This window comes from Neovison vison, chromosome 2, assembly GCF_020171115.1.
Source record: "Neovison vison isolate M4711 chromosome 2, ASM_NN_V1, whole genome shotgun sequence".
In the NCBI taxonomy this organism is placed as follows: domain Eukaryota; kingdom Metazoa; phylum Chordata; class Mammalia; order Carnivora; family Mustelidae; genus Neogale; species Neogale vison.
This window is the reverse complement of record NC_058092.1, coordinates 187,301,229-187,324,190: the sequence shown is the minus strand read 5'-3', so window position 1 is coordinate 187,324,190 and position 22,962 is coordinate 187,301,229. Positions and strand designations below refer to the sequence as shown.

The window sequence follows — 22,962 nt, the reverse complement described above, 5'->3', positions numbered from 1 at the left end:
TGTAGAAAATTATAGTTAAATAGAGCTCATAGGAGTAACATCTCATGTGCTTATTATATTCTTCACCAAGACAACTTTCATTTCTTTATGGAATTTGTTAGCAGCTGGAATGCCTGATAAGGATCACATGTTTAGAGATGGTGGCCACAGACTGGTTTGCACTGCTCATGGAGTCTCCGTTCTGGCTTCCTCAAAAATTAATGGGAAATACACCTTTTATACAGAATTCTGGTTTTGGATTTTATCTTCAGGGTTCTTGCCTACCTTCTTTGAATAATTGTACAATCATGTTATATTTGATGATAGAGAACACTCTTGTCAGAACATACATGACCACAGTGCTCCTTAAACTTAAGTTCAACTTAAGAAAATCTTGTAAGTTTAGTATGTGCTAATTTTGTATCTGTATCATTTCATAGTAGTAATATCATGGAGACCATTGTTGGTATTGAATACAAGTAGTCTTTTATTCCCTGAACCTTTTCCTTGTTTCTAAATTTTATACTTTTATACTTTTTAGTCAGAAGGCCTGTATTTTATGGTCATGATAGTTTCAAAAGGGCTGTATATCTTTCTGTGTTTAATTCATGTGTCTAAAGTTCATATGAAGTTTGAAATCTTGGAATATTATAGGTGATTCATGTATTAATTTAATTAGCTTTTCACTGACATTAAAATTATTAATGGTGATTCCGTATTGCTGATTATGGGTGATTAGGTTTCCTGGCTAGTGAAAGCATTTTTTTTTTTTTTTTTCCAGATTGTATTTATTAGAGAGCAAGAAAACATGGGAGGATAGGGACAGAAGGAGGGGGATGAGCAGACTCCCTGCTGAAAATGGAACCGATGCTGGGTTTGATCCCAGGACCCCAGGATCATGACCTGAGTGGAAGGCAGAACCCCCCGGGCTCCCCACCAATTTTATTTCTGAGCCTACTCAAGCTGTTGCTGGCTTAGGTCAAATTCTTGTGTTTGAAAGTTGCTGTAGCCCAGTGGTTTAGGTGAGATAGTATGCCCTCTTAAGTATTTCCCATTATACATTTTTCTATTCTTCCACTAAGATAAGTTGGAAATAAGAAAAAGGAAAGAAACTAAGAAAAAGGGCTAATTGTATCTGCATGAGTGCCTTAACTGCCACATCAGCAAAATTGCTATGGGTAATTAAAGCATAAAACCCTGAATTTATGTATATTGCTCTCTCTCCCTCCTTCCCCAATTTACTTGACTTGAATTATCCAGATACTACCCTACCTTTTATTTCCAGGTACTTTAAAAATGTACTTTCTATATAGATGTGGTCTCAGATTTGTAAAACTGTATTGTCTCTTGAGATCATTGAATCTGTTAGTCTTGATAAAAGAATCCACCTTTATCATTTAGAGAGCATTGTCTATATCGTATATGTTCATTTTAGTATGTACACTGTGACTTTCCTTTGCATTCAGTATATTTTCTTTATTTCCTAGGTTATATTAACCTTATCTCTTAAATTATCAGACTTTCAGATTGAACCAAAATGCTGAAGAGTGTGTGTGTGTGTGTGTGTGTTAAGTTTTTAAGCTGATATATTTCAAATAGGCAGCTTTGCAGTTCATTTCTATTCTCTTGCCAGCTGCCCTGCTTATAAGTCTGAGGTCATTTGGCTCAAGTGTTTTCCAGTAGGTAGCTTTATTAGGATTGCTTATTTTCATTACAGATTGTTAGATGACCCACATAGGTCTTTAGGTCACATGGCTACTTCAGTGTTTATTGCTAGTTCTATTTCATCATATTTTAAAACAACTTGAATTTTAATTTTTTGTTTACTAAATGTATTTTGTGGACTTACCTGTCTAAAAAGATAACTCTTGAAAATGATTTTTCTTTTTTCCTTCCACCCCCATTAAACTGTTAAGCATTCTAAAATAAATCTTCAGTACCATGTGTCCTAGAGAAAGCAAAGGAACAGAGAAAATAGTGTCTGTGAGTGTGTGTATATGAGAGAGACAGACAGAAAGAGATGGAGGGAGGAAGGGAAGGAGAGAGAACATTGTGGTAACAAGTCATCTTAGAAGGAAAATGCCAAGGAAGGAATATAGCTGCTCAGTAGTAAGGCAAAAGCTTTAGATTGCAGTTATTGAATGAATTAGCAAGAGCTATTAGGAAAAGTTTGATGAAAAGAATCTTGATTTATTAAATGAGGTGTATTTTAGTACCAATCATATGACTTCATTTTATCATAAAAATGTTTATTTATACACAGATAAAATTAAGTGAAGATAATTGGGCATCCTTCTATGTTATGTAATATTTATTTTGGAACATCATAGTAATCAAATAGCAAATATTTATTAAATGCCTGCTGTATGCTAAAAACTGTAGGGAGACAACAGAAGTATAAAAAAAATGAGGGGCGCCTGGGTGCCTCAGTCGTTAAGCATCTGCCTTTGGCTCAGGTCATGATCCCAGGATCCTGGGATCGAGTTCGACATTGAGCTCCCTGCTCTGCAGGAAACCTGCTTCTCCCTCTCCCATTCACCCCACTTGTGTTCCCTCTCTCACTGTGTCTCTCTGTGTCAAATAAATAAAATCTTCTAAAAAAAAAGAAAAACCGTCTTAGTCCTTGGAGAAAAAAGTATTCATGAAAAGTTATTTGTATATGTCATAAGGGTGGGTGCCATTAATAATTGCCAGATAAGTGACTTGAGCCAGTAAGGGAGTTCAAAGGAGGTACTGATGACTCTGGAGTGGAGTGGTCTAACGAGAGTTTATATAAGGAAGAAGGAGGTCTTGAAGGAAGGGTAGGATTTAAATAGCCAGAGAATTGGGACCATCTATGTGCAACATTTATTGAGTACCTGCTTTGTACCAAAGCATAATAGGCATTGAGGAGACACAATTGAATTAGACATAATTAAGTAAAATTGTCTTGGAGTGCTGGCAGTCTAGTGGGGGAGGCATTATTGCAACTAAATAATATAACAAGGTATGTATGAAGTGCTATTGGAACTGTAAAGAAGAAGTTGACTTTTTCTTATTTGGAGAGAAAGCATCAATGAGAGTATTATGTTTTGAGGTAGGGCTTGAAGGGTGAGTAGAATTTTTCCTAACAGAAGGTAGGACTGGAGTAGAGGAAACAGCAGCAGAAAGGCATGGATGGAGTTTGGGAAAAAAGCTTGAAATTGTGTGCCAGTAGTGTGTAAATGCTTGGCTGTGAGTGGCAAGAGATGACGTTAGAAACCATCTTTGGTACACTAAGTTGAGGAACTGAAACTAAAGCTCTCAAGCAGTATAGCCTCTGGATGATGAAGAGGCTTTGGAGTTCAATAGTCTAGGTTTGAATCCTAGGTTACCTTAATAACCTTTTCACTGTGGACGAGATACTTAATATCACCAACCTTCAGTGTTCGCATTGGTAAAATTGAATTAATAAAGTACTTTTCAGGGTTTTTGAAGGATTAATGGTGATGGTCCATGTAAAGTATGTACCTCAGTGCATGGCGTGGCACATGATTGTCTCTTGCACTTATTGAATCTGTTAGTCTTAGTATAAGAATCCACCTTTATCACTTAGAGGGCATTGTCTGTATTGTGTGTATGTTCATTTTAGTACACACACTGTGACTTTCCTTTGCATTTGATATATTTATTTCCTAGGTTATATTAACCTTTTCTTAAATTAACCAGTGGTAGCCATCATCATATTTATTGAAGGTTTTAAAATAGAAGATTGACCCAATATCTTGGTTTTTGAAATGTAACATGGCATTATATAGAACAAAATATTAGAAGGGGAGAGACTTTAATCAGGGTGTCAGATTAATTATTAAATTTTAGCAAGAGAATTCTGAGTGTTGTAGAGTGGGCAAAATTGAAAAGATTGTAGTAATTCTAGGTGGAGGGGGAGTCCTTTTTCAGCATCTTAGGACCAAAGTAGTCCAAGTGCAGAATAACCAAAGCATGCATTAAGGGAAAGAGAGAAACCATATATGACGCAAATTCTGAATAATTTTAGAAGTAGATATATTGGGGTGCCTGGGTGGCTCAGTTGGTTAGGTATCTGCCTTTGGCTTAGGTCATGATCCTGGGGTCCTGAGATCAAGCCCAGCAAGGAGCTCCCTGCTCAGCGGGGAGCATGCTTCTCCCTCTCCCTCTGCTGCTTTTCGCTATATATGGGCCCATGCTCGCTCGCTCGTGCTCGCTCTCTCTTTAAATATTTTTTAGAAAAGTAGATATATTGGATCAGTTATTGGGTATGCTAACGGGTGGAAGACCAAAACTTTTTAAGGAAAGGATCAGACTAATTTTGCTTTAGGGATTGGTTAAATTGAGCAATTGTAGTTAGAGGCAAAGATTGGAAAGAAATGTAAAAGACTGAAATGGTCAAAGAGGGAAGGATCTTGGAAATGCGTTTGTGGCTACCCCCTCCACCTTTATTTTTTAGTTCTTAAGAAACTACCCCAAAGTTTTGATTAGGTTAATCTAGCAGTGTTTTGTACAAACAAGAGGGAGGGAAAGTAGAACTGAGTTCGGTTTTTTTTTTTAGTTAGATTTCTTTTAGTACACAAAGCAATAAGTACTTGAACTAGCATTGCAGCAATGGAGAGGTAAGAAAATGAAGAAAATTTGAAGAATCAGTAGGACTTGGAGTCTTGGAAGAGAACAATAACACCAAAATTTCAAGTTCCAGTGTGAGAGAGGTGATAACCATGTCAAAAATAAGACATGAAGGGGAACCAATTTTGAGGGAAAGGTGCTATATTAAATAACCACCACAGATTAAAAGGATCCCAAGGGGATACCTTGAAATTTTGAGGACTGTACTGTAGGATTTATTGAATCTTTTTTTTTTTTTTTTAGAGCATGTGGTCAATGCATGGCACCAGAATGGGATTATACCCATTTTCATGATGAGGAAACTTTTGATGACTCTTTGAGCCAGAAGACATTGTCATTTTGTTGGTATAAGACAGATTGTATTGGAGTAGTATTCTGAAGACCTCAATTTCAACCATGGTTCTACCCCTTACTAGTTGAAACACCTTGAGAAAGCCATTTAAGTTCTCTGAACCTCTTTTTATTTATTTATTTATTTATTTGACGCGGGGCAGTGGGGGGGGATAGATCACAAGTAGGCAGAGAGGCAGGCAGAGAGAGAGTAGGAAGCAGGCTCCCCGCCCAGCAGAGAGCCTGATGAGGGGCTCGATCCCAGGACCCTGGGATCATGACCTGAGCTGAAGGCAGAGGCTTAACCCACTGAGCTACCCAGGTGCCCCAAATTTTCTGAACCTCTTATCCCATTTATGAAATGGGGATAAAACCTGCCCTACCAAACTTCCAGGATGCCTCTGAAAATCTTACAGGTTTATGTATGTCAAAGTACATACTTCGTAAACTGCAAATAAAGCAGTATAAATATATTGTCATTGCTATATAAATTAGTGTCCAGATACACAAGTGTTTTAGAAACTATATCATTAATTCAGTAAATATTGATTAATAGCAATGTTTTAATCCCCAGATATGTGGTGATGAAAGACATAGCTCCCTCCCTTCAAAGAGTTCATAAGCACATGGGGGAGATATTTTTACAGTGCAGTTAGTAAGTGCCATGATATAGATGTGGATTATAGGCTATGATATAGGACCACAATGGAAGGGACACCATTAACTTAGTCTGAGAACATGAGGAAAAGTTTTCAAGAATCGGAACACTGAAATGAGGTTTAAGGACAAGAAGTTAATTAAAAGAAAAAATGGTAATAGTGTACCCCCAAACAGGGCATGAAAAAGTAACAGAGATTTTTAAAAAATGATATAATTTTAAAAAGGAAAATAAAGTTTCTGGAGTGTAGAAAGTATCTGGAATGTGAGGTAGTGACAAGATGAGGGTTGGAAATGTAGGCAAGGTTCAGATTACAAGGGATCTTGCATGCCATCTGAAGATAAAGAATTAGGATTTTGTATACTCAAGCCAGTTCTGAAACAAGAGGAGGTTAAGATTTGAATTTTAGAAAGAATATACTGACTGTAGTAGAGTAGGCAAAATTTGAAAGATTGTGTAATTCTAGGGGAAAATATCTTTACTCAGTGTCTCAGGACCAAAGGAACAGATCAGAGAATTATATAGGAGTTATTGGCCATGTAGGGTGAGGAATAAAGGGAATTCTAGGATAATTCCTAGTTGGGTAATTATTGGTAATGGTTTAGAGGGAAAAATCATATCCTAAATTCTGTACATAATAAGTTTGAGATATGTATTGAACATCCAAGTACAGATATTTGATAGTTTACAAAGGATCTGGAGTTTAGGGGAGAGATCTAGACTGAGCAATCTACTTGAGGGTCCTCAAAATGTACATTTTAGTTGAAACTATGGTTATGAATGAGATCACTAGTTCAGAGCAGTTGATAGGCGGGCCAAGGACAGAATCATAGGACACGCATTTAAGGATCAGGTAAAAGACTAGAAATAGACCAATCTGTGACCAGAGAAGTATAAGAAAGTATAAGAAAGACCAGGTGAGTGATTTCAAGAACCCGAAAGAGGAGAGAGTTATAGTGGAGGAATAGAGCAGAAGCCAGAAAAATATGGACTGAGGAAAATAGACGAAAGTGAGAAAATGAAGATCCCCATTGTAGATTTGAACACCCTTTCAAGAAGCTTAATTGTCAAAAAGGATATATATGGCAGAAGCAGGGATGAGTCAGGGTTACTTGTTTGGATTTTTAGATCTTAAAGATGTGTAAGTATGTTTATATGGTCAAAGGAAAGACCCAGTGGGGAGTCAGGCAGAGGAAGCAATAAGACCTTGGGAGGGATGGGGAGGGTGACTGAAGTTAAGAGGTTGGGAGAGTGGGATGCAGGAACCAAATAGGGTGTTTAGTAAAGGACAGGAGGAATACCTCTTCCTTGAAATGGGGAGAAATTTAAAAACACATACTGGTGTAGATGTGGATGGAGAGGAGCAAGAAAGTGAAGTTTGGTCTGAAAGCCTCAATTTTCTCTGAAATTGGACACAAAATTGATAACCGAGTAAGAGATAAGGTTGAGTGAAGGGTTCAAGAAAGAGGAGGCCATTTGAAATCTCCCCTGAGGAGTATGTGAGAGAGAATATTTAATAGGATTGCTGAGAAATGCACATAACTAAGGTGAAGACCATGAATTTGTAGTAGCCATTTTGGGCCATTTTGATGGGCCATTTTGATGACTTTTTATACTAAGCACCCAAGTTTAGAAGCCAACTCATCCAAGAACTGCAGTTTTCACTTGTTGGTGGAATAGGACAAAAGGGCAGACAATTTAGGATGTTGTTTAAAAAGTGGGTAGATGATGGAACACCTTTGAAATTGTAAGAAGCAAAGGAGTCCAGAAGGGAGTTGATAAGGAGGGCTGTCCAGTTTCTTTCTTTCTCCTTTCTTCCTTCCTTCCTTCTTTCTTTCTTTTTTTAGAGATTTTACTTATTTATGTATTTATTAGAGAGAGTGAGTGGAGGTAGGAGCAGAGGGAGAGGGACAAGAAGACTCTTGTGCTGTGCTCCACACCCGATATGGGGCTCAATCTCAGGATTCCAAGATCATGATCTGTGCCGAAATTAAGAGTCGCTTAACAGACTGAACCACCCAGGCACCCCTCCAGTTTCTTAATGAATTGAAGAACAGATGGAGTAATGGGAGTGGAACTGAAAGGATAGGAGGTTTTAATCATGGAGCGAGAGATTGGAGTCCAGAATTTAAGAGGCAGAGCAGTAATTATGGCCAAGGCTGAGGAATTGAAAAACATCTCAGTGCCTTTTTTTTTTTTTTAAGGTTTTATTTATTTGACAAGAGAGAGATCACAGGCAGAGAGGCTGGCAGAGAGAGAGAGGGAAGCAGGCTCCCTGCTGAGCAGAGAGCCTGATGGCGGGGCTCAATCCCAGGACCCTGAGATCATGACCTGAGCTGAAGGCAGAGGCTTAACCCACTGAGCCACCTAGGTGCCCCAGAACATCTCAGTTCTTAAGTTTTACATAGATCATCCCACATGGACTTTGATGATGGGCTTGAGTGGAGAAGGCTTGTTGAAGGCTTGGAAGCCAGGAACCAGAGTTTTGTGTGAGAGTTGACTAGAAGTTTAGTAGATGGCAGGGACAAGGATAAATTAGCTGGAAGGCATGAACCCCAAAGGAGACGATACTTTTTTTCTTCTTTGGAGTGATGAACTGGAAGTGGTAATGTGGAGCTGCACCAAGACCAAAGCCTTCTCTGGTGAGAATAGTAGAGTGTGGAAAAATGTGCAGCATCCATTTTGAAAAAAAGTGTCTGAAAAATGCTGTCCTTCAGGGTAGCTAAGATTTAATTAAGCTAGAGAGATGATAGCATTACATGAAGATCTTAAGAGGGGTGTGTGTGTGTGTGTGTGTGTGTGTGTGTGTAGGGGGAGATCGTTGAGTTAAAAAACATAAAATGGGTATTCAAAATGAAAAGGATTAAGGGGAAGGAGAACTGCCAGAGATGGCCTGGTATAAAAGAAGTACAGAGAAAAATTCAGAAACATAGATGATGGGAGGGACTTTATTTGGACAGTTACCAATAATGGTAATGATGAGAGGCCCAAGTTTCTGATTGATACTTTATAGGAAAGTCTTTCAGTTGACGTAGGTTGCAGGCACTCCACTTGGTGTTGGGGGCCTCATGGGACTAATAATTTGTAGCCTTTGCTTAGAGTTGGGGTACAGGTTTAGTTAATTTCTAGGATCCCTTGCCCAGTAGTAGAAAAAGAAGTATCTGTGGCCTTCCCCCATCCCTGATCAATATGGATCCCTGATTTATTTTTCCAATTGCCTAAATTAAAACTTCCTATAGAGGGCCGCCTGGGTGGCTCAGTGGGTTGAGCCTCTGCCTTCAGCTCAGGTCATGATCTCAGGGTCCTGGGATCGAGCCCCACATCGTCTGCTCAGCGGGGAGCCTGCTTCCCCCTCTCTCTCTGCCTACTTGTGATCTCTCTCTGTCTATCAAATAAATAAATAAAAATCTTTAAAAAAACCCCAAAACTTCCTATAGACATTTTTTAAGCCACTTTACATTAAATCTGGATGAAATTAGCTTGTGGATGTTATTGATTACTATACAAATATGCGCTTCATTCCAAAATTTAGGTTAAAGGGAATTTTCCAACAGACCAGTTATATCAAAATGAATACTACTAAATCAGGTTTTCTGGTGTTGGAAACTTGGTGATTTGTGATTATCTTGTAGCTCTTTAGCTTATTACAACTAATCCTTCTTTTAGGCCACGTTAGTTTTTGACTGTTTACATTATATTTACATATATTTATGTTCTGCTTTTTCCCTATCACAAATATAGAAGAGTAGGAAAAGTAGGCTGAAAATAAGGAGAGGGCACCTGGGTGGCTCTGTTGGTTGTGTTTACCTTCCACGAAGGTCATGATCACAGGGTCATGGGATCAAGTCTTACATTGGGCTCCCTGCTGAGCAGGGAGTGTGCTTCTCCCTCTGCCTTCACCTCATGTCGACCTCTCATGCATGTGTGCATGCAAAAATAAATAGAATCTTTTAAGAAAGAAGAGAAAAAAATATACAGGAAGAAAATCCTAGAAAAGCAGGAATAATTTGCTGAAGATGAATTAGAAATAAAAAGAAAAACCATTTAAAAGCCTGAAAATAGATGGGAATACTTTAAAATGCCTTAGGAATTACAAAACAAAGTAATAGTTGAGAATATTAATTTTTTTTAAAGATTTAATTTATTTATTTGACCGAGAGAGATCACAAGTAGGAAGAGAGGCAGGCAGAGAGAGGAGGAAGCAGGCTCCCCGCTGAGCAGAGAGCCCGATGCGGGACTCGATCCCAGGACCCTGAGATCATGACCCGAGCCGAAGGCAGCTGCTTAACCCACTGAGCCACCCAGGTGCCCCGAGAATATTAATTTTTAATGAAAAAACTTTTTTTTTTTTTTAAAGATTTTATTTATTTATTTGAGAGAGAGCACAAGCAGGGTCAGAGGGAGGAGAAGCAGACTCCCCACTAAGCAGGAAGCCTGATAAGGGACTCGATCCCAGGACTCTGAGCTGGGATCCTGACCGGAGTCAAAGGCAGATGTCAAACAGACCCAGCCCCACAGGTGGCCGAGAAAAACGTTTTTAATTCTCTAGACCGGCAGGGTTAATAATTATCCTCTATTAGCTAAATCCTATTTGGTTGGCTTTCTTTTGCCTGGTCAGATCACCTGCCACAGCTCCTTTCTCCAACTTCCAGAGAGGATGTCCCTTTTCCCTCTTATATCTTTCCGCATGACTTTTCTTATGTACTGACATACCAAAATGTAGTCTTAATGATGAAGTCTTAGAATATAGATGAGGTTCAATGACATAGAGTTTGGAGCTGATGGACAAGAAAGAGTTCTTGAGATGTCTTTGGTGCAAAATGGTGGTTTATTAAAGCACAGGGACAGGACCCGTGGGCAGAAAGAGCTGCTGCCCTGGGTTTGTGAGGAGTGGTCCATTATATACTTGTAAGTTGGGAAGGGGGTTAGGGATGGCAGAAGTCTAAGGAAGTTTGGAAGCAAGGTTTCTTGGACCTTGAGGGGCTAGCCATTGTTTAGGAAGAAGGTTATTGATTACCAGTAATAAAACCTTTTTGGAGACCCTTTAGATACATATCAGTGGGCTTGGGAATGATCATCACACTATCTTAAAGGGTTTAGAGATAAAGTTTTCAAAGTAATTGTTGAAGTAGACTTAGTAGGATCCTGGTTGGGTATAGGGGCCTGTCAGGCTAGGATTGCCCTTTGCCCTTAGGAAAGCTCCAGGTGGAAGCGCTTGTGTCCCTAGAGGAATGTTTCTCTGCCTGTTTTAAGGGCTTGTCAGTGGATAAGGAAATAAAATAATTTTTCTTCTGCCTCTGTTTCCCACATCATTTAGAAACTTCATTTTCTACTTTTAGTGTTGTGTTGTTAGAACAACACTCATCTGTAGTTTTCACCTTTCATTTATGGTGGCAGTTCGGTAAAGAACCCTTACACAATATATCCATTCCTTAAAATGTATCCCAGCTAGTTTTGAAATGTAAAAGTATGCCTTGGGATGCCTGGGTGGCTCACTTGTTTGAACGATTTACCCCTCTGCCTTCTCCTGAGGTCATGATCTCTGGGCTCCCTGCTCAGTGGGGAGTCTGCTGTTCCCTCTCCTTGTGCCCCTCCTCCACTCATGCTGTCTCCCTCAAATGGATAAATAACATATTTTAAAAAGAAAAAAAGCATGCCTTGAGTTGAAGAAGGGGAAGAGCATAGATCTATAGATGATTTACCCATGAGCGAGAAGGCAACGATACTTTTTTTCAGGTGAATAAAGACATTCTGGTTGTTGGTTAAAAAGTGGCAACACCTCAGTGTGAATTGCAGTGGGACATTCACAAAGTGTATGAAAACATTCAGTAACATTGGTGACTGGTTGAGTTGAGAGGATGGGGAATGGTGTCCCAGTTGGGTTTTTAGGAAGTTGTATATTTTGAATAGAATTCAGCCAGTAGTAAAATTGTGTTGTTATTAGAAAGTGTACATAATGTTGAATGCATCATCTTGAACGGTATCTGTTTTCCTGAATAGAGTGATAAAAAAATTCTCTTGGCCTGTTGAGAGAATTATGATTCCATCTTAATCTCAAAAATTCATACTTGAGATATTTAACCTTTTCATTTTTATAATGTCCCAAAGTAACTTGTGATTTCTTTAGTAATCAGTTATTAAAATCTGTAGGTTTTTTTTTTAAAAGATTTTATTTATTTATTTGTTTGACAGAGATCACAGATAGGCAGAGAAGTAGGCAGAGAGAGAGGAGGAAGCAGGTTCCCTCTGAGCAGAGAGCCCGATGCGGGCTCTGGGATCATGACCTGAGCCGAAGGCAGAGGCTTTAACCCACTGAGCCACCCAGGTGCCCCTAAAATCTGTAGTTTTTAAACAGTTGATTTACTGATAGGGTCAAATTTGGTTTATTTACTCTCTGGCTAGAGAAAAAAATAACTTTAACAGAGGTTTTTTTTTTTTTTTTTTAATTAGAATGTAGACATACTATATTTGGGGGAACAGAATGTATTTTAATGTTTTGTTCCAAATGTGGTGAAAAGTAGTGGAAATTAATATGTTCTAATGAGAAAATAAGGAAGTTCAAATTTTATTTATTAAGTGTCAAAGAAAGCAAGAGGAATTGGTGATTTCAAAGCCTTTTAGAATTGGTTGACATCCTTCTGCCTTAATTCTTATTTCACTTCTAAAATATTTTTTAAAGATTATTTATTTATTTATTTATTTGACACAGAGAGAGAGAGAGAGAGAGAGAGCACAAGTAGGGGGAGCAGCAGGCAGAGGGAGAGGTTCGCAGGCTACCCGCTGAACAGAGAGAGCCTAATGTGGGCTCCATCCCAGGACTCTGGGATCATGACCTGAGCCAAAGGCAGCCGCTTAACTGACTGAGCCACCCAGGTGCCCCACTTCTAAAGTATTGAGTTCTTGGGGCGCCTGGGTGGCTTAATTGTTAAGCGGCTGCCTTTGGCTCAGGTCATGATCCCAGGGTCCTGGAATCTAACACCGCATCAGGCTCCCTGCTGGTCGGGAAATCGCTCTTCCCTCTACCACTCCTCTTGCTTGTGTTCCCTCTAGAGGTCTCTGTCAAGTAGATAAATTAAAAAAAAAAAAAAAAAAAAGAAGTATTAAGTTCTTCCTAATTTGTTTTCCTGGTAAACTAGAACATAGTTACTTATTATTCTTTCTCAGGTCATTGATATAATTCTTTTTTTTTTTTGTAAAGATTGTATTTACTCATTGACAGAGAGAGATCACAAGTAGGCAGCAGAGGCAGGTAGAGAGAGAGGGAGAAGAAGCAGGCTTCCCGGGGAGCAGAGATTCCCAGGACCCTGAGATCATGACCTGAGCTGAAAGCCAAGGCTTAACCCACTGAGCCACCCAGGTGCCCCAAAGTCATCGGTATAATTCTAACCCAGGCTCCTGTTTTTAGTTTTTTTTTTTTTTTGTTTAAGTTGAAATGTGAAGAAGCAGTTGGTCCTATACATTTGCAGTCTCCTATATAATAATTGACTATTACAGTGATGATTCTGAAACATCAGGAAAATACTATATACTGAATGCCTGAATATAAAGTGTTTTTTCTAAAACAATTTTTATTTCAGAGAAGAGAGAGCTGCCTTAATTTGAGTCTGTATATAGACTTCTACTATAAATTTCTCTATTTTTTTCTTTATTTTGAAAAACAAAGTACTCTTTGGTAAAGAGCCTAAAACTGCTTCAAACTGATTTTGATTGTATGATAAAGTCACTTGTTGGAGTCAGTGAAAAAGGAATCTAATAAATTTAATATAGTAATTTTTCCTAGGTATATGACCTCAAAATTGTGCTAGATACTATTGAAAATAGACCTTATAGTTCTCCATTCCATTTAACAAATATCAGTTTGAAAGAGTACAGTTGGTAATTAATATATATGGGAACTGTGGCTTGGGATAAATTTGCAGTGATTGCATTTTATGTATATTTAAAAAGTGTGTATCAAACAAATGGAAGTGAAGATTTGCCTTTGAAAACAATGTTAGATGACTCAAAAATGACTCCAATGATAAGGAATACCCTGATGTCAAAGATGTGCATAAAGATTTTGAATGTAGGTGGTTTGTGATTCATGGAGTAGGAGGAAAAGCAGTATTTCAAAATTATCATGATTTATTAATGTTGTTTTAAATGCATATGTGCATCTAAATTAAATTGTATAAGTATTTGACTTTTATCTATAGCTCTAAAAGTTTCTTTTCAAGTTGGCCAGAAAATATTGCTTTTAACTTTCTAGGAAACATGGTAGTTCACCTTATATTTGGGAATTCTTCCTATTCAGGCTTATGTGGTAATAAGTTCACATTTATTGTAATTCATTAAGGTAAAGAGTGTGTAATACGATACGTGAGTTCTGCTAAAAAATGTTATGGCTTAAAGAAAACTTTAGTTATCCTGAAAGAGCTTTTAATTTTTGAGGCAGTTCATTCTCTAATAATTCTCAACAAAGAACATGTTATTATACATAGATTAATAAAAGTATAATTTGATTACTCTTTTTAAAAAACCCTTAAAAATATTAACACCTCTATCCAGTAAATAAAGAAGAAATAAAAACTCCAGCTTTTCAGGTTTTACTTTTATTTACCTAGATCCATTAATAGTTTTTATGTTACTGTATTAACAGTGATTTATGTTTTATTAATTAAAAAAAATTGCAGCTGTACCCTTTCCCCCAACCCATCGCTTGACATCTGAAGAAGTATTTGATATGGATGGGATACCCAGGGTTGATGTTCTGAAGAACCACTTAGTAAAAGAAGGTCGGGTAGATGAAGAAATTGCACTTAGAATTATCAATGAGGGTGCTGCCATCCTTCGGAGAGAGAAAACCATGATAGAAGTAGAGGCTCCAATAACAGGTACACTTGTTTAAGTTTTGGATATTATTTTTTTAATTATACCGTTATTTAGTTGCTCGGATCTAAGGCTGTTTACTTTTTAATCTATGGTATACTAAAATAATATTACAAGGACATTATCTTGAATTTTGAGATAATTTTTTGTAATTTTTTTGGTTTTTGCCTATTTTCAGTGAATAAACATGATCTTAAGTAACCTGGGTGCAGAAGTTGGTCTAACTCGCTTTTGTGAAGGTTTCATCAGTTGTGTTGGCCATAATTCAGTTTGATTCAACAAATTCTTATTTACTTTGCTTTCAATTATTAGGGGCAAATACCTCAGTGTAACATAGCAGTCAATAGAAAGTATTGCATTAGGATGGAGATTTTACTACCACCATTATAAATTTTGTAATCCTAAGACCTACACTTGGCTTCTTAAAGAGGAGCTTTATAAATTTAGGTGAAAATTCTATCACTGACTTCAAATTTCATTATTTTGATTATATCTTGTTCTAGATCTTGAGCACATAAACACTTGGGTACACATCATCCCTATTAGGACTCTTCATAGATACTAAGACTTCCTGCTGAGACCTTTTCTTGATAGAATTTACATTATTTCTTATGTAAAAGAAATTAGAATTTAAGTAAAATTTGTTATTTCAGAGATTTTTTTTTCATATCTAATAATCTTCTTGTTTCAGTGTGTGGTGACATCCATGGCCAATTTTTTGATCTGATGAAACTTTTTGAAGTAGGAGGATCACCTGCTAATACACGATACCTTTTTCTTGGTGATTATGTGGACAGAGGTTATTTTAGTATAGAGGTAATAATCATATACTATCATTTGATTTGCTTTGAAGTGTTACCATAGATGATTTCCATTAATTCCTAGTAAAGTAAGTTACTTAAATTACCTATATTGGGTTCTTTTTAATACCTCTGCTATTCTGAACTTTTTAGGTAAAACTACTACTTATTCTCTTCTGCTTTTCAAACTCTTTTATTTTCTTTGTATTACTCTGTTTATGCAATTATAATTGCCATTTTTCCCAGCAGAAATTATATGTAAACTGAGGGTTCTTTATTGTCCTGTTATCTAGTGGCCCTGAGGACCTAGTGCTATTTCTCTCTCTTGCCCCTAAAGGCATTACCCCATGTGAAAAAAGATTAATTGAATTTTTTCTGATTAAATAAAATACACTATAATGCTTTTAAGACTTAAACCCTAGTGCTTCTATTCCACCTTCTATAGCTATTAAGACCCAAGTCTTTTGTGGGTTGTGAAAGTATTCATTTCTTTTAAAAAACAAGAGGCATTAAAATGACCTGTTGATCATTACTTAACAGCTCATGGTTCTTTTTGCTTCATTTATTTCTCTAATTATATAAAAAAAAAAGTAAATGTAGACCTATTTGCATTTTTTAATATACACATTTCTCTTTCTTTTTTTTAAATGAAAATGTGGCCATATTGTAATGTTGTTCTGTAACTTTTTTCATATATCCCTATACTGTGATGTCTTTCCAGGTCAGTATATATAAATTTATAGAATTTTTAATAGCCACATTGTATTCTATTGAATAAATAAACCACAGTTAAATATTGTTAGACACTTAAGGTGTTCTTAATTTTTTTCCATTACAAATGATGCTTCAGTGAGTCTGATTATTTATACATTTTTGCACACTTGCTGAATTATTTCTGTGGGGCAGATTCTTGGAGTTAAAATTGCTGGATGAAAGCTCTACTAATAGATATTTCTGTGGTGTTGAGTATTTACTGTGTTCCAAGTATATCCTAAGCACTTAACACACATTAATCCTCACAACACTATGACATAAGTACTATTATTTTATCCATTTTATAGATGAGGAAACTGAGGCTTGGAGAAGTTAAATAGCTTCCCCAAGGACACGTTGTTAGTAAGCAGTGCAGCCAGTCTTATTCTAAGGCTATACTCTTTTTTTTAAGATTTTATTTTATTTTTAAAGAGAGAGCAAGCAAGGGAGAGGGCAGAGGGAGATGGAGAGAGAGGATCTCCAGCACACTTCACAAGGAGCTTGCAGCCCGATGTGGGGCTCCATCTTCTGACCTTGAGATCATGACCTAAGCTGAAATCAGAAATCAATCATTTAGCCAACTGAGCCATCCAGGCACCTCCTAAGCCTGTACTCTTAACCACCTTTCCCAGTAATTGAATCTTTACCTGGTGAATTTCCATGCTGGTTCCTGTTGTTTATATCTTCTCCAGTATTTTTAACCTCCTTTCTCAGGTATACTAGGACTCATGGTGAGGAAAGGAGTTCAGTGTTCTGTCTGCTCAAATTCCCTAAGGAATTTTGTTACCTCTGAGTTCTTCTTCCTTTATTCATAGTTCCATCACCACTATACCTCAAACTTTCCTCAAAGCTTCAAGGAAACCAGAAAATGACCCTTCTTAATGAAAAAAATAAGGGCCTTTGACAGAAACAATAAAATGAACAATTTTAGAAAGTTTTTTTGGTAACTAAGCATATTGGTGTTTGTGTCCTTGTATTCGAGTGTTTTGTGGCTGACTCTTTTAATAGATTTTATTTTTGAAAAGGAAAATAATAATCAAAATAAGCAAAAGAGAGAGGTAGAATTTAGTATTTCTCTGGCTTAATTTCTTTTTTTCCTTGTGAAAAAAATGTAGGTGTGAATAGTTATACATTTTAATATACTTAACTGGTTAAAAATAAAGTTTGTTTCCTTTTTGTTTATAATTCTATAAACCAGGCCAATTTCTGTATGAAATATCTTTCCTTTTTTTTTTTTTTAAAGATTTTATTTATTGAGAGAGCACAAACAGGAGTAGGGGGAGGAGGGAAGGCCAGAGACAGAGGGAGACAAAATCCCAAGCAGACTCCATGCCAGAAATGGAGCCCAACTTGGAGCTCTTCTATCCCATGACCTTGAGGTCTCCACCTAAGCTGAAATCAAGAGTCCAACGCTTAACTGACTGAGTCACCTAGGTGCCCTGATTTCCTTTTTTTTTTTAACCAAATAAGTAAAATGTGAGTTTCTTATGTTAAATCTATTTAGAGGGGTACCTGGCTGGCTCAGTTGTAGAGAGTATGGCTCTTGATCATGAGGTTATGAGTTTGAACCACGTGTTGGGTGTAGAAAGTGCTTAAAAATAAGTCTTAAAAAAAATACACACACACACATAAATCTATTTAGAGAAAAGTGTCTGCTATACTGTTTGCTTTAATATTATTCTTATTTATTTGGATCAGTTTAGGTAATAAGTACCTACTTCAGGTAAGGCAGCAAGTATAACCAACAAAATAACATAAAACAAGGTTATTGCCTTCAGAGGGCTGGATGGCATAATGCTTAAGATCAGAGGGTCGGAATCCCGTCTCTATTATTTAAAAGTTTTGTGATTTCAGACAAATTACTTGAACTCTTTGCTTCAGTTTCCTTATTTGTAAAATAGAGATTATATTACGTACTTTATAGGGTTGTTTGAGGAATAAACGAGGAGTATTAAATACATGTCACTTGATACATTGTAAGTACTCAATAAATGGTCAATGCTATTATTTTTGACATGATTATTATTTATTGATATACTTAAGAAGGACACCAGTCTGCTAATTGTTTTTAATAGCAAACAATCTATAAATCTAAAGTAATTACCTAAACAGTTTAAGTCATTCATTCAACAGATATTTGTTACTCTGTTTTTTGCTAGGTACTTTTCTAGAAGTGGAGGGTGAGAAGTGAGTAAGATGACAAAGTCCCCGATTTCATGGAGCTTATATTTTAGTAAAGGACAAAGAGAAAAAGGTAGTAAAGAGTAATAGAGATTGTAAGGACAATAGGTGTAAGGACAATAGGGTTAGAGGAAAATGAGCAAATAAACAACTTAGTTAAATAAAAATAAAAGATAAATTTTCTCAAAACATTTTCTTTTGCAGTGTGTCTTATATTTATGGGTCCTGAAGATTCTGTACCCAAGCACATTATTTCTTCTGCGAGGCAATCATGAATGCAGACACCTTACTGAATATTTTACCTTTAAGCAGGAATGTGAGTACTGTCATGAGAAATATTTTCATTTCCTCAGTATTCCTGTGGAGTGATATGGCTAGAAAGACCTTACAGTATAACAGAAGAATTTTGTGTCCAAACATACAAAGCTTTGAAGATTATTGTTTAGAGAGTTTTTTAGTGTTTAATGGTGTTTTATTCAGATGTTTTCATTTCAGGGTTTCCTATTAAGTTTGATTTTATAAATATATTTAGAAATGGCTTTGGGTTATATAGCTTTAATGTTTAAGTGATTTTTTTTTTCTAACAGGAAGAATAAAAACCAAAAAGAAAAAAATAATTGTTGTTGCATTGGAGATTTTTGTCCCCCAATATTGAAGCTCTCCCATGAAGATTCTTAAATTATTCATCTTGTCCTCATTTCAGATTGTTTCAAACATGCTATTGATGAATTGAAATTCTTAACCTACAGTGTTTACCCTATTTCTCTCTTAAATTATTGTGGCAATGGCAATCTAATAACCAGAAGCAAGAATATTATATAGAGCAGTATTTGACCTTTTTTCACACCTCTTAACTGTATGCTTATTAAGTTAATATTCATGACTACAATAATTCTTAGAGTTAAGTTCTAAAAATAGAAATAATTTCAGAATTATAGAGACTCAAACATGATCCACTAAAGATCATATTACTAGAGACTTCCAGTAAAAAGAGAAAAATATAATGGTGAGTAATGGCAGAGAACACAAAGTCATATAACTTCAGGGATCAGGTGGGTAACCTAAATGAATAGGTTATGAATAACAACAATAAAAGTAATGAAATAATAAAATAGTAAAAAATGAAGTAATAAATGAATAAAAGATGAGACCTGGAAAGTGCATACTTGACCTAAAAGCAATTAATTTAAATTTTTTATTAAACCTCAATGCTGGAAAACAGTTAACAGACTACCAGTTTAGAACCTCTGGTTGCTGTTAAAAGATTTTTCTCGTATTTTTGTGGCTTTTTAAAAATTTAATTTTTAAAATTAAATTATTTGAGATGAGTGAGTGAGAGAGAACATGAGCAGGTGGGGAGAGGCAGAAGGAGAGGGAGAAGTAGACTCCCCACTGAGCGGGGACCCCCCAATATGGGACTGGATCCCAGGTGACCGGAGCCGAAGGCAGACGCTTAATGAACTGAGCCACCCAGGCGCCCCAGATTTTCTCATATTTGAATGTTACTATATTCAAAAGGGGAAAAGGAACTAAGCTCTTTTTTCTTTAGATAATTAATAAAACAAACTACCCACCAAAATTGCAGCAAAAATGTAAAATAGCCAGGAATTTTAATAATAGAAAGGAGCAAAGGGATGTGTATGATAATCTTCTTAAACGTAAATGACAGTTGGATTTAGTGGAGTTTTGTCTCTCTGGTGTTATTTTGGCTTCATGCTTCACTGTCCATTTTAAGCATTCATTGTAGATTAGAGGAACCCCTCTGTTCTTCCAGTATATGAATAAATTATCTTTTTTTTTTTTAATTGGGTGGACCTTGGGTTTTGTTGTGATGTTGGAGTAGTCCTGCCTATAACAAAGTAGTCACTGACTCTTAGAATAAAATAAAGTATTAAAACTAAGCTTTAAGTATACTTCTAATTTAGCCTTACTTGGCCTGTAAAGGTAAAGGGTTGAGATGATTTTAGGGATTTGACTTAATTTATTATAAGTAATATTTTATGATGATCTGCTGCATGCCCAAATTTAGAAGCAGCTAATATTTTGTCTTGGAAGACCAGTACTGCCTCTTTTACTGATTCTCATAGGGCAAGATGCTTGCCTTTTAAAAAAATGATTGTATACAATAAAATTCACTCTTTCTAGTGTTGAGTTCTCAGTTTTGACAAATGCATAGAACTGCCCATCCCCCACAGTCATGATACAGAAAAGTTTCATCATCTCATAAATTCCTTCTTGCTCCCTTTTCATAATCACCCCCATACTCATTGTCAACCCCTGGCTACCACTTGGCTGTTTTCTGTGTCTGTAGTTTTCTTGCCTTGGTTTTAATAGTCAATTTATGTATCTATGTATCTTCAAAATAATAGTAATGTGATTATCAATTATTTTTTCTTTTTCTAGGCAAAATTAAATATTCAGAAAGAGTCTATGAAGCTTGTATGGAAGCTTTTGATAGCCTGCCTCTCGCTGCACTTTTAAATCAACAATTTCTTTGTGTTCATGGTGGACTTTCACCAGAAATACACACACTGGATGATATTAGGAGAGTGAGTATATATTGCAGTTCCAAGGTTGATTCCTATTTATAGTACTTTGTTGGGTAGACAGTAGAAGCTTCAAACTACTCTTCACTGCCAAGATTAGGTAATGGTAAAAAAAAATTAATATACTGATATTTTAAGGAAATATCTTCTAACCATTCAGAACAATGTAGTATGGACAGTATTCAAAGTTGGTACCACTTTCCTGTGTCCATTCTATTCTCACTTTTTGACAAGTTATTTCTGTTCTTTGTTTCTTTCTTTTCTTTATTTCACAGTTAGATAGATTCAAAGAGCCACCTGCATTTGGACCAATGTGTGACTTGCTATGGTCCGATCCTTCTGAAGATTTTGGAAATGAAAAATCACAGGAACATTTTAGTCACAATACAGTTCGAGGATGTTCTTATTTTTATAAGTAAGGAAAAATATCCAAGATTAAACACATTTTAGTTGTTAAAATAGCAGATGTTTCATATAGAAAACCATTATTTTACTTAATTTACTTTTTTCCCCCTACAGCTATCCAGCAGTGTGTGAATTTTTGCAAAACAATAATTTGTTATCGATTATTAGAGCTCATGAAGCTCAAGATGCAGGGTAAGAATTCTGTTTCCCTGGCCCAAATTAACACCTTATGTACAAATCAAACTTAGTAACTCATGATTGATGCTTTACGATGCATATTAAGCTATTTGTTTTACAGCTATAGAATGTACAGAAAAAGTCAAACTACAGGGTTCCCTTCATTAATAACAATTTTTTCGGCACCTAATTACTTAGATGTCTACAATAATAAAGGTAAGATATTGTTGATAAAAAATTGTTAAACAACTTAGCATTTTAATTGACTTTAAAAAAAAAATAATAGAAAAGAGGCATTGTTTGAAACTGTAACTATCCAAATCTTGTTATAAAAAAGTGTAAGATATAAGGGAGGGGAGAAAACAAGAAATAAAAATCCAAAATGTAAAACTTAAATCATATGTAGTAACCATTCCACAACTTGGCACTCATAGAAGCTATCTTACAAAAAAATGTTCTGAATTAAGTCAAGAAACAACACATGATTTTCTCAGACTCCCCTTTCTTAAATCTTTCCCCTTGTAATCAAGAGAATGTTTTCTTATTTACATAAAGCTGTTGCTGCTTTGACCATTTCATGTATTTACACTGTATAGTTAGTTTATCATGTTTCTTGATAACATGGTTTATGTTCACTGATGTAGGTTCTTTTCCCCTTTCTTATTCCCTGCTTTCACCTCTTATCATTGCCCCCTGAAGATTAATAGTTGAATCGTCTTTGATCAGTTCACTCTGACCTCTCAGATATATTCCTCCATTTTTTCTTACATCTTTTTTCTTTATGTGCTGTTCCACCAGTTTCCATTCCCTTTCCTTCTGTCTGGATTTGATCTGTTTATAATAATTTGGTTTCATTTAACTTTGAACATAGCTTATTGACAGATAATGCCAAAGGATCTTAATCTAGTTAAGTGTGTGCCAAGGAAATTGAAGATGAGCTTGGGTATGTTTATGTAGTGCACATTTTCAGAAGAGGAAATTAAGAAGCCATCTCCTATTCTGTCTTGACATGTCTGGAATTCAGTTGACTATGCCATAGTTTCTAGGGTCACTGGAGCAGATGTGCCAGGAGGAAAGAACAGAAGGTTAAAGACTTTTAAAAGTATTAGAGAGATAATGAGGTCATTGCTAAATATGGGTCATGGAGTTCAAAAGAGGAACAGAAGAGTTTTTTTTTAGTTATTGGAGATGATGGTTAAAAGATTAAAACATTTGCCTGAGATCAAATGGTAACATGCTATATAACTTTGATACAGAATATGTTACAAAAACTCAATATTATATTAATTATCCAAAAAACCCTGTACCTTGACTGAGTTGCTCATCTTCAGAAACTACTGTCAATGCAGCCTTTAAGGATTATGCCAGTGCTAAAATATTCTTTTAAATTACAGAATTTCAAATTATAAATTTCAAAACTTCTAGAGAAGTTACCTAATGATGTATGGCTTCATTTTTGAGGAGAATGTATCTAAGTTTTGACCCCATTTTTAAGAACAGAATAGAGGGCTACATTTACCTTTGTACCAATGCTCTAATGCCTCATCCGTAACCTCCCCTTGTCAGTATTACAGGACCTAGTGTTCAGTGCTCAGTTGATTATTGTCTAATTGGTTGTCCTCTGTTAGTTTGATTTAGGGTGCTAAAG

At 36.1% G+C, this 22,962-nt stretch overlaps 1 protein-coding gene across 6 annotated transcripts in view; it reads left to right on the top strand.

Moving 5' to 3' along the window:
* Nucleotides 1-22,962, top strand: part of PPP3CB (protein phosphatase 3 catalytic subunit beta) — a 55,312-nt gene that overhangs the window by 2,232 nt on the left and 30,118 nt on the right. For all 6 annotated transcript variants that reach the window (XM_044239785.1, XM_044239787.1, XM_044239786.1 and 3 more), the window contains exons 2-8: nt 14,257-14,457; nt 15,144-15,268; nt 18,391-18,502; nt 20,590-20,735; nt 21,008-21,147; nt 21,252-21,329; nt 21,436-21,530. In XM_044239785.1, coding sequence (XP_044095720.1) covers nt 14,307-14,457; nt 15,144-15,268; nt 18,391-18,502; nt 20,590-20,735; nt 21,008-21,147; nt 21,252-21,329; nt 21,436-21,530 — 847 coding nt within the window. In that variant the 5' untranslated portion in view covers nt 14,257-14,306. The remainder of the gene's footprint in view (nt 1-14,256; nt 14,458-15,143; nt 15,269-18,390; nt 18,503-20,589; nt 20,736-21,007; nt 21,148-21,251; nt 21,330-21,435; nt 21,531-22,962) is intronic.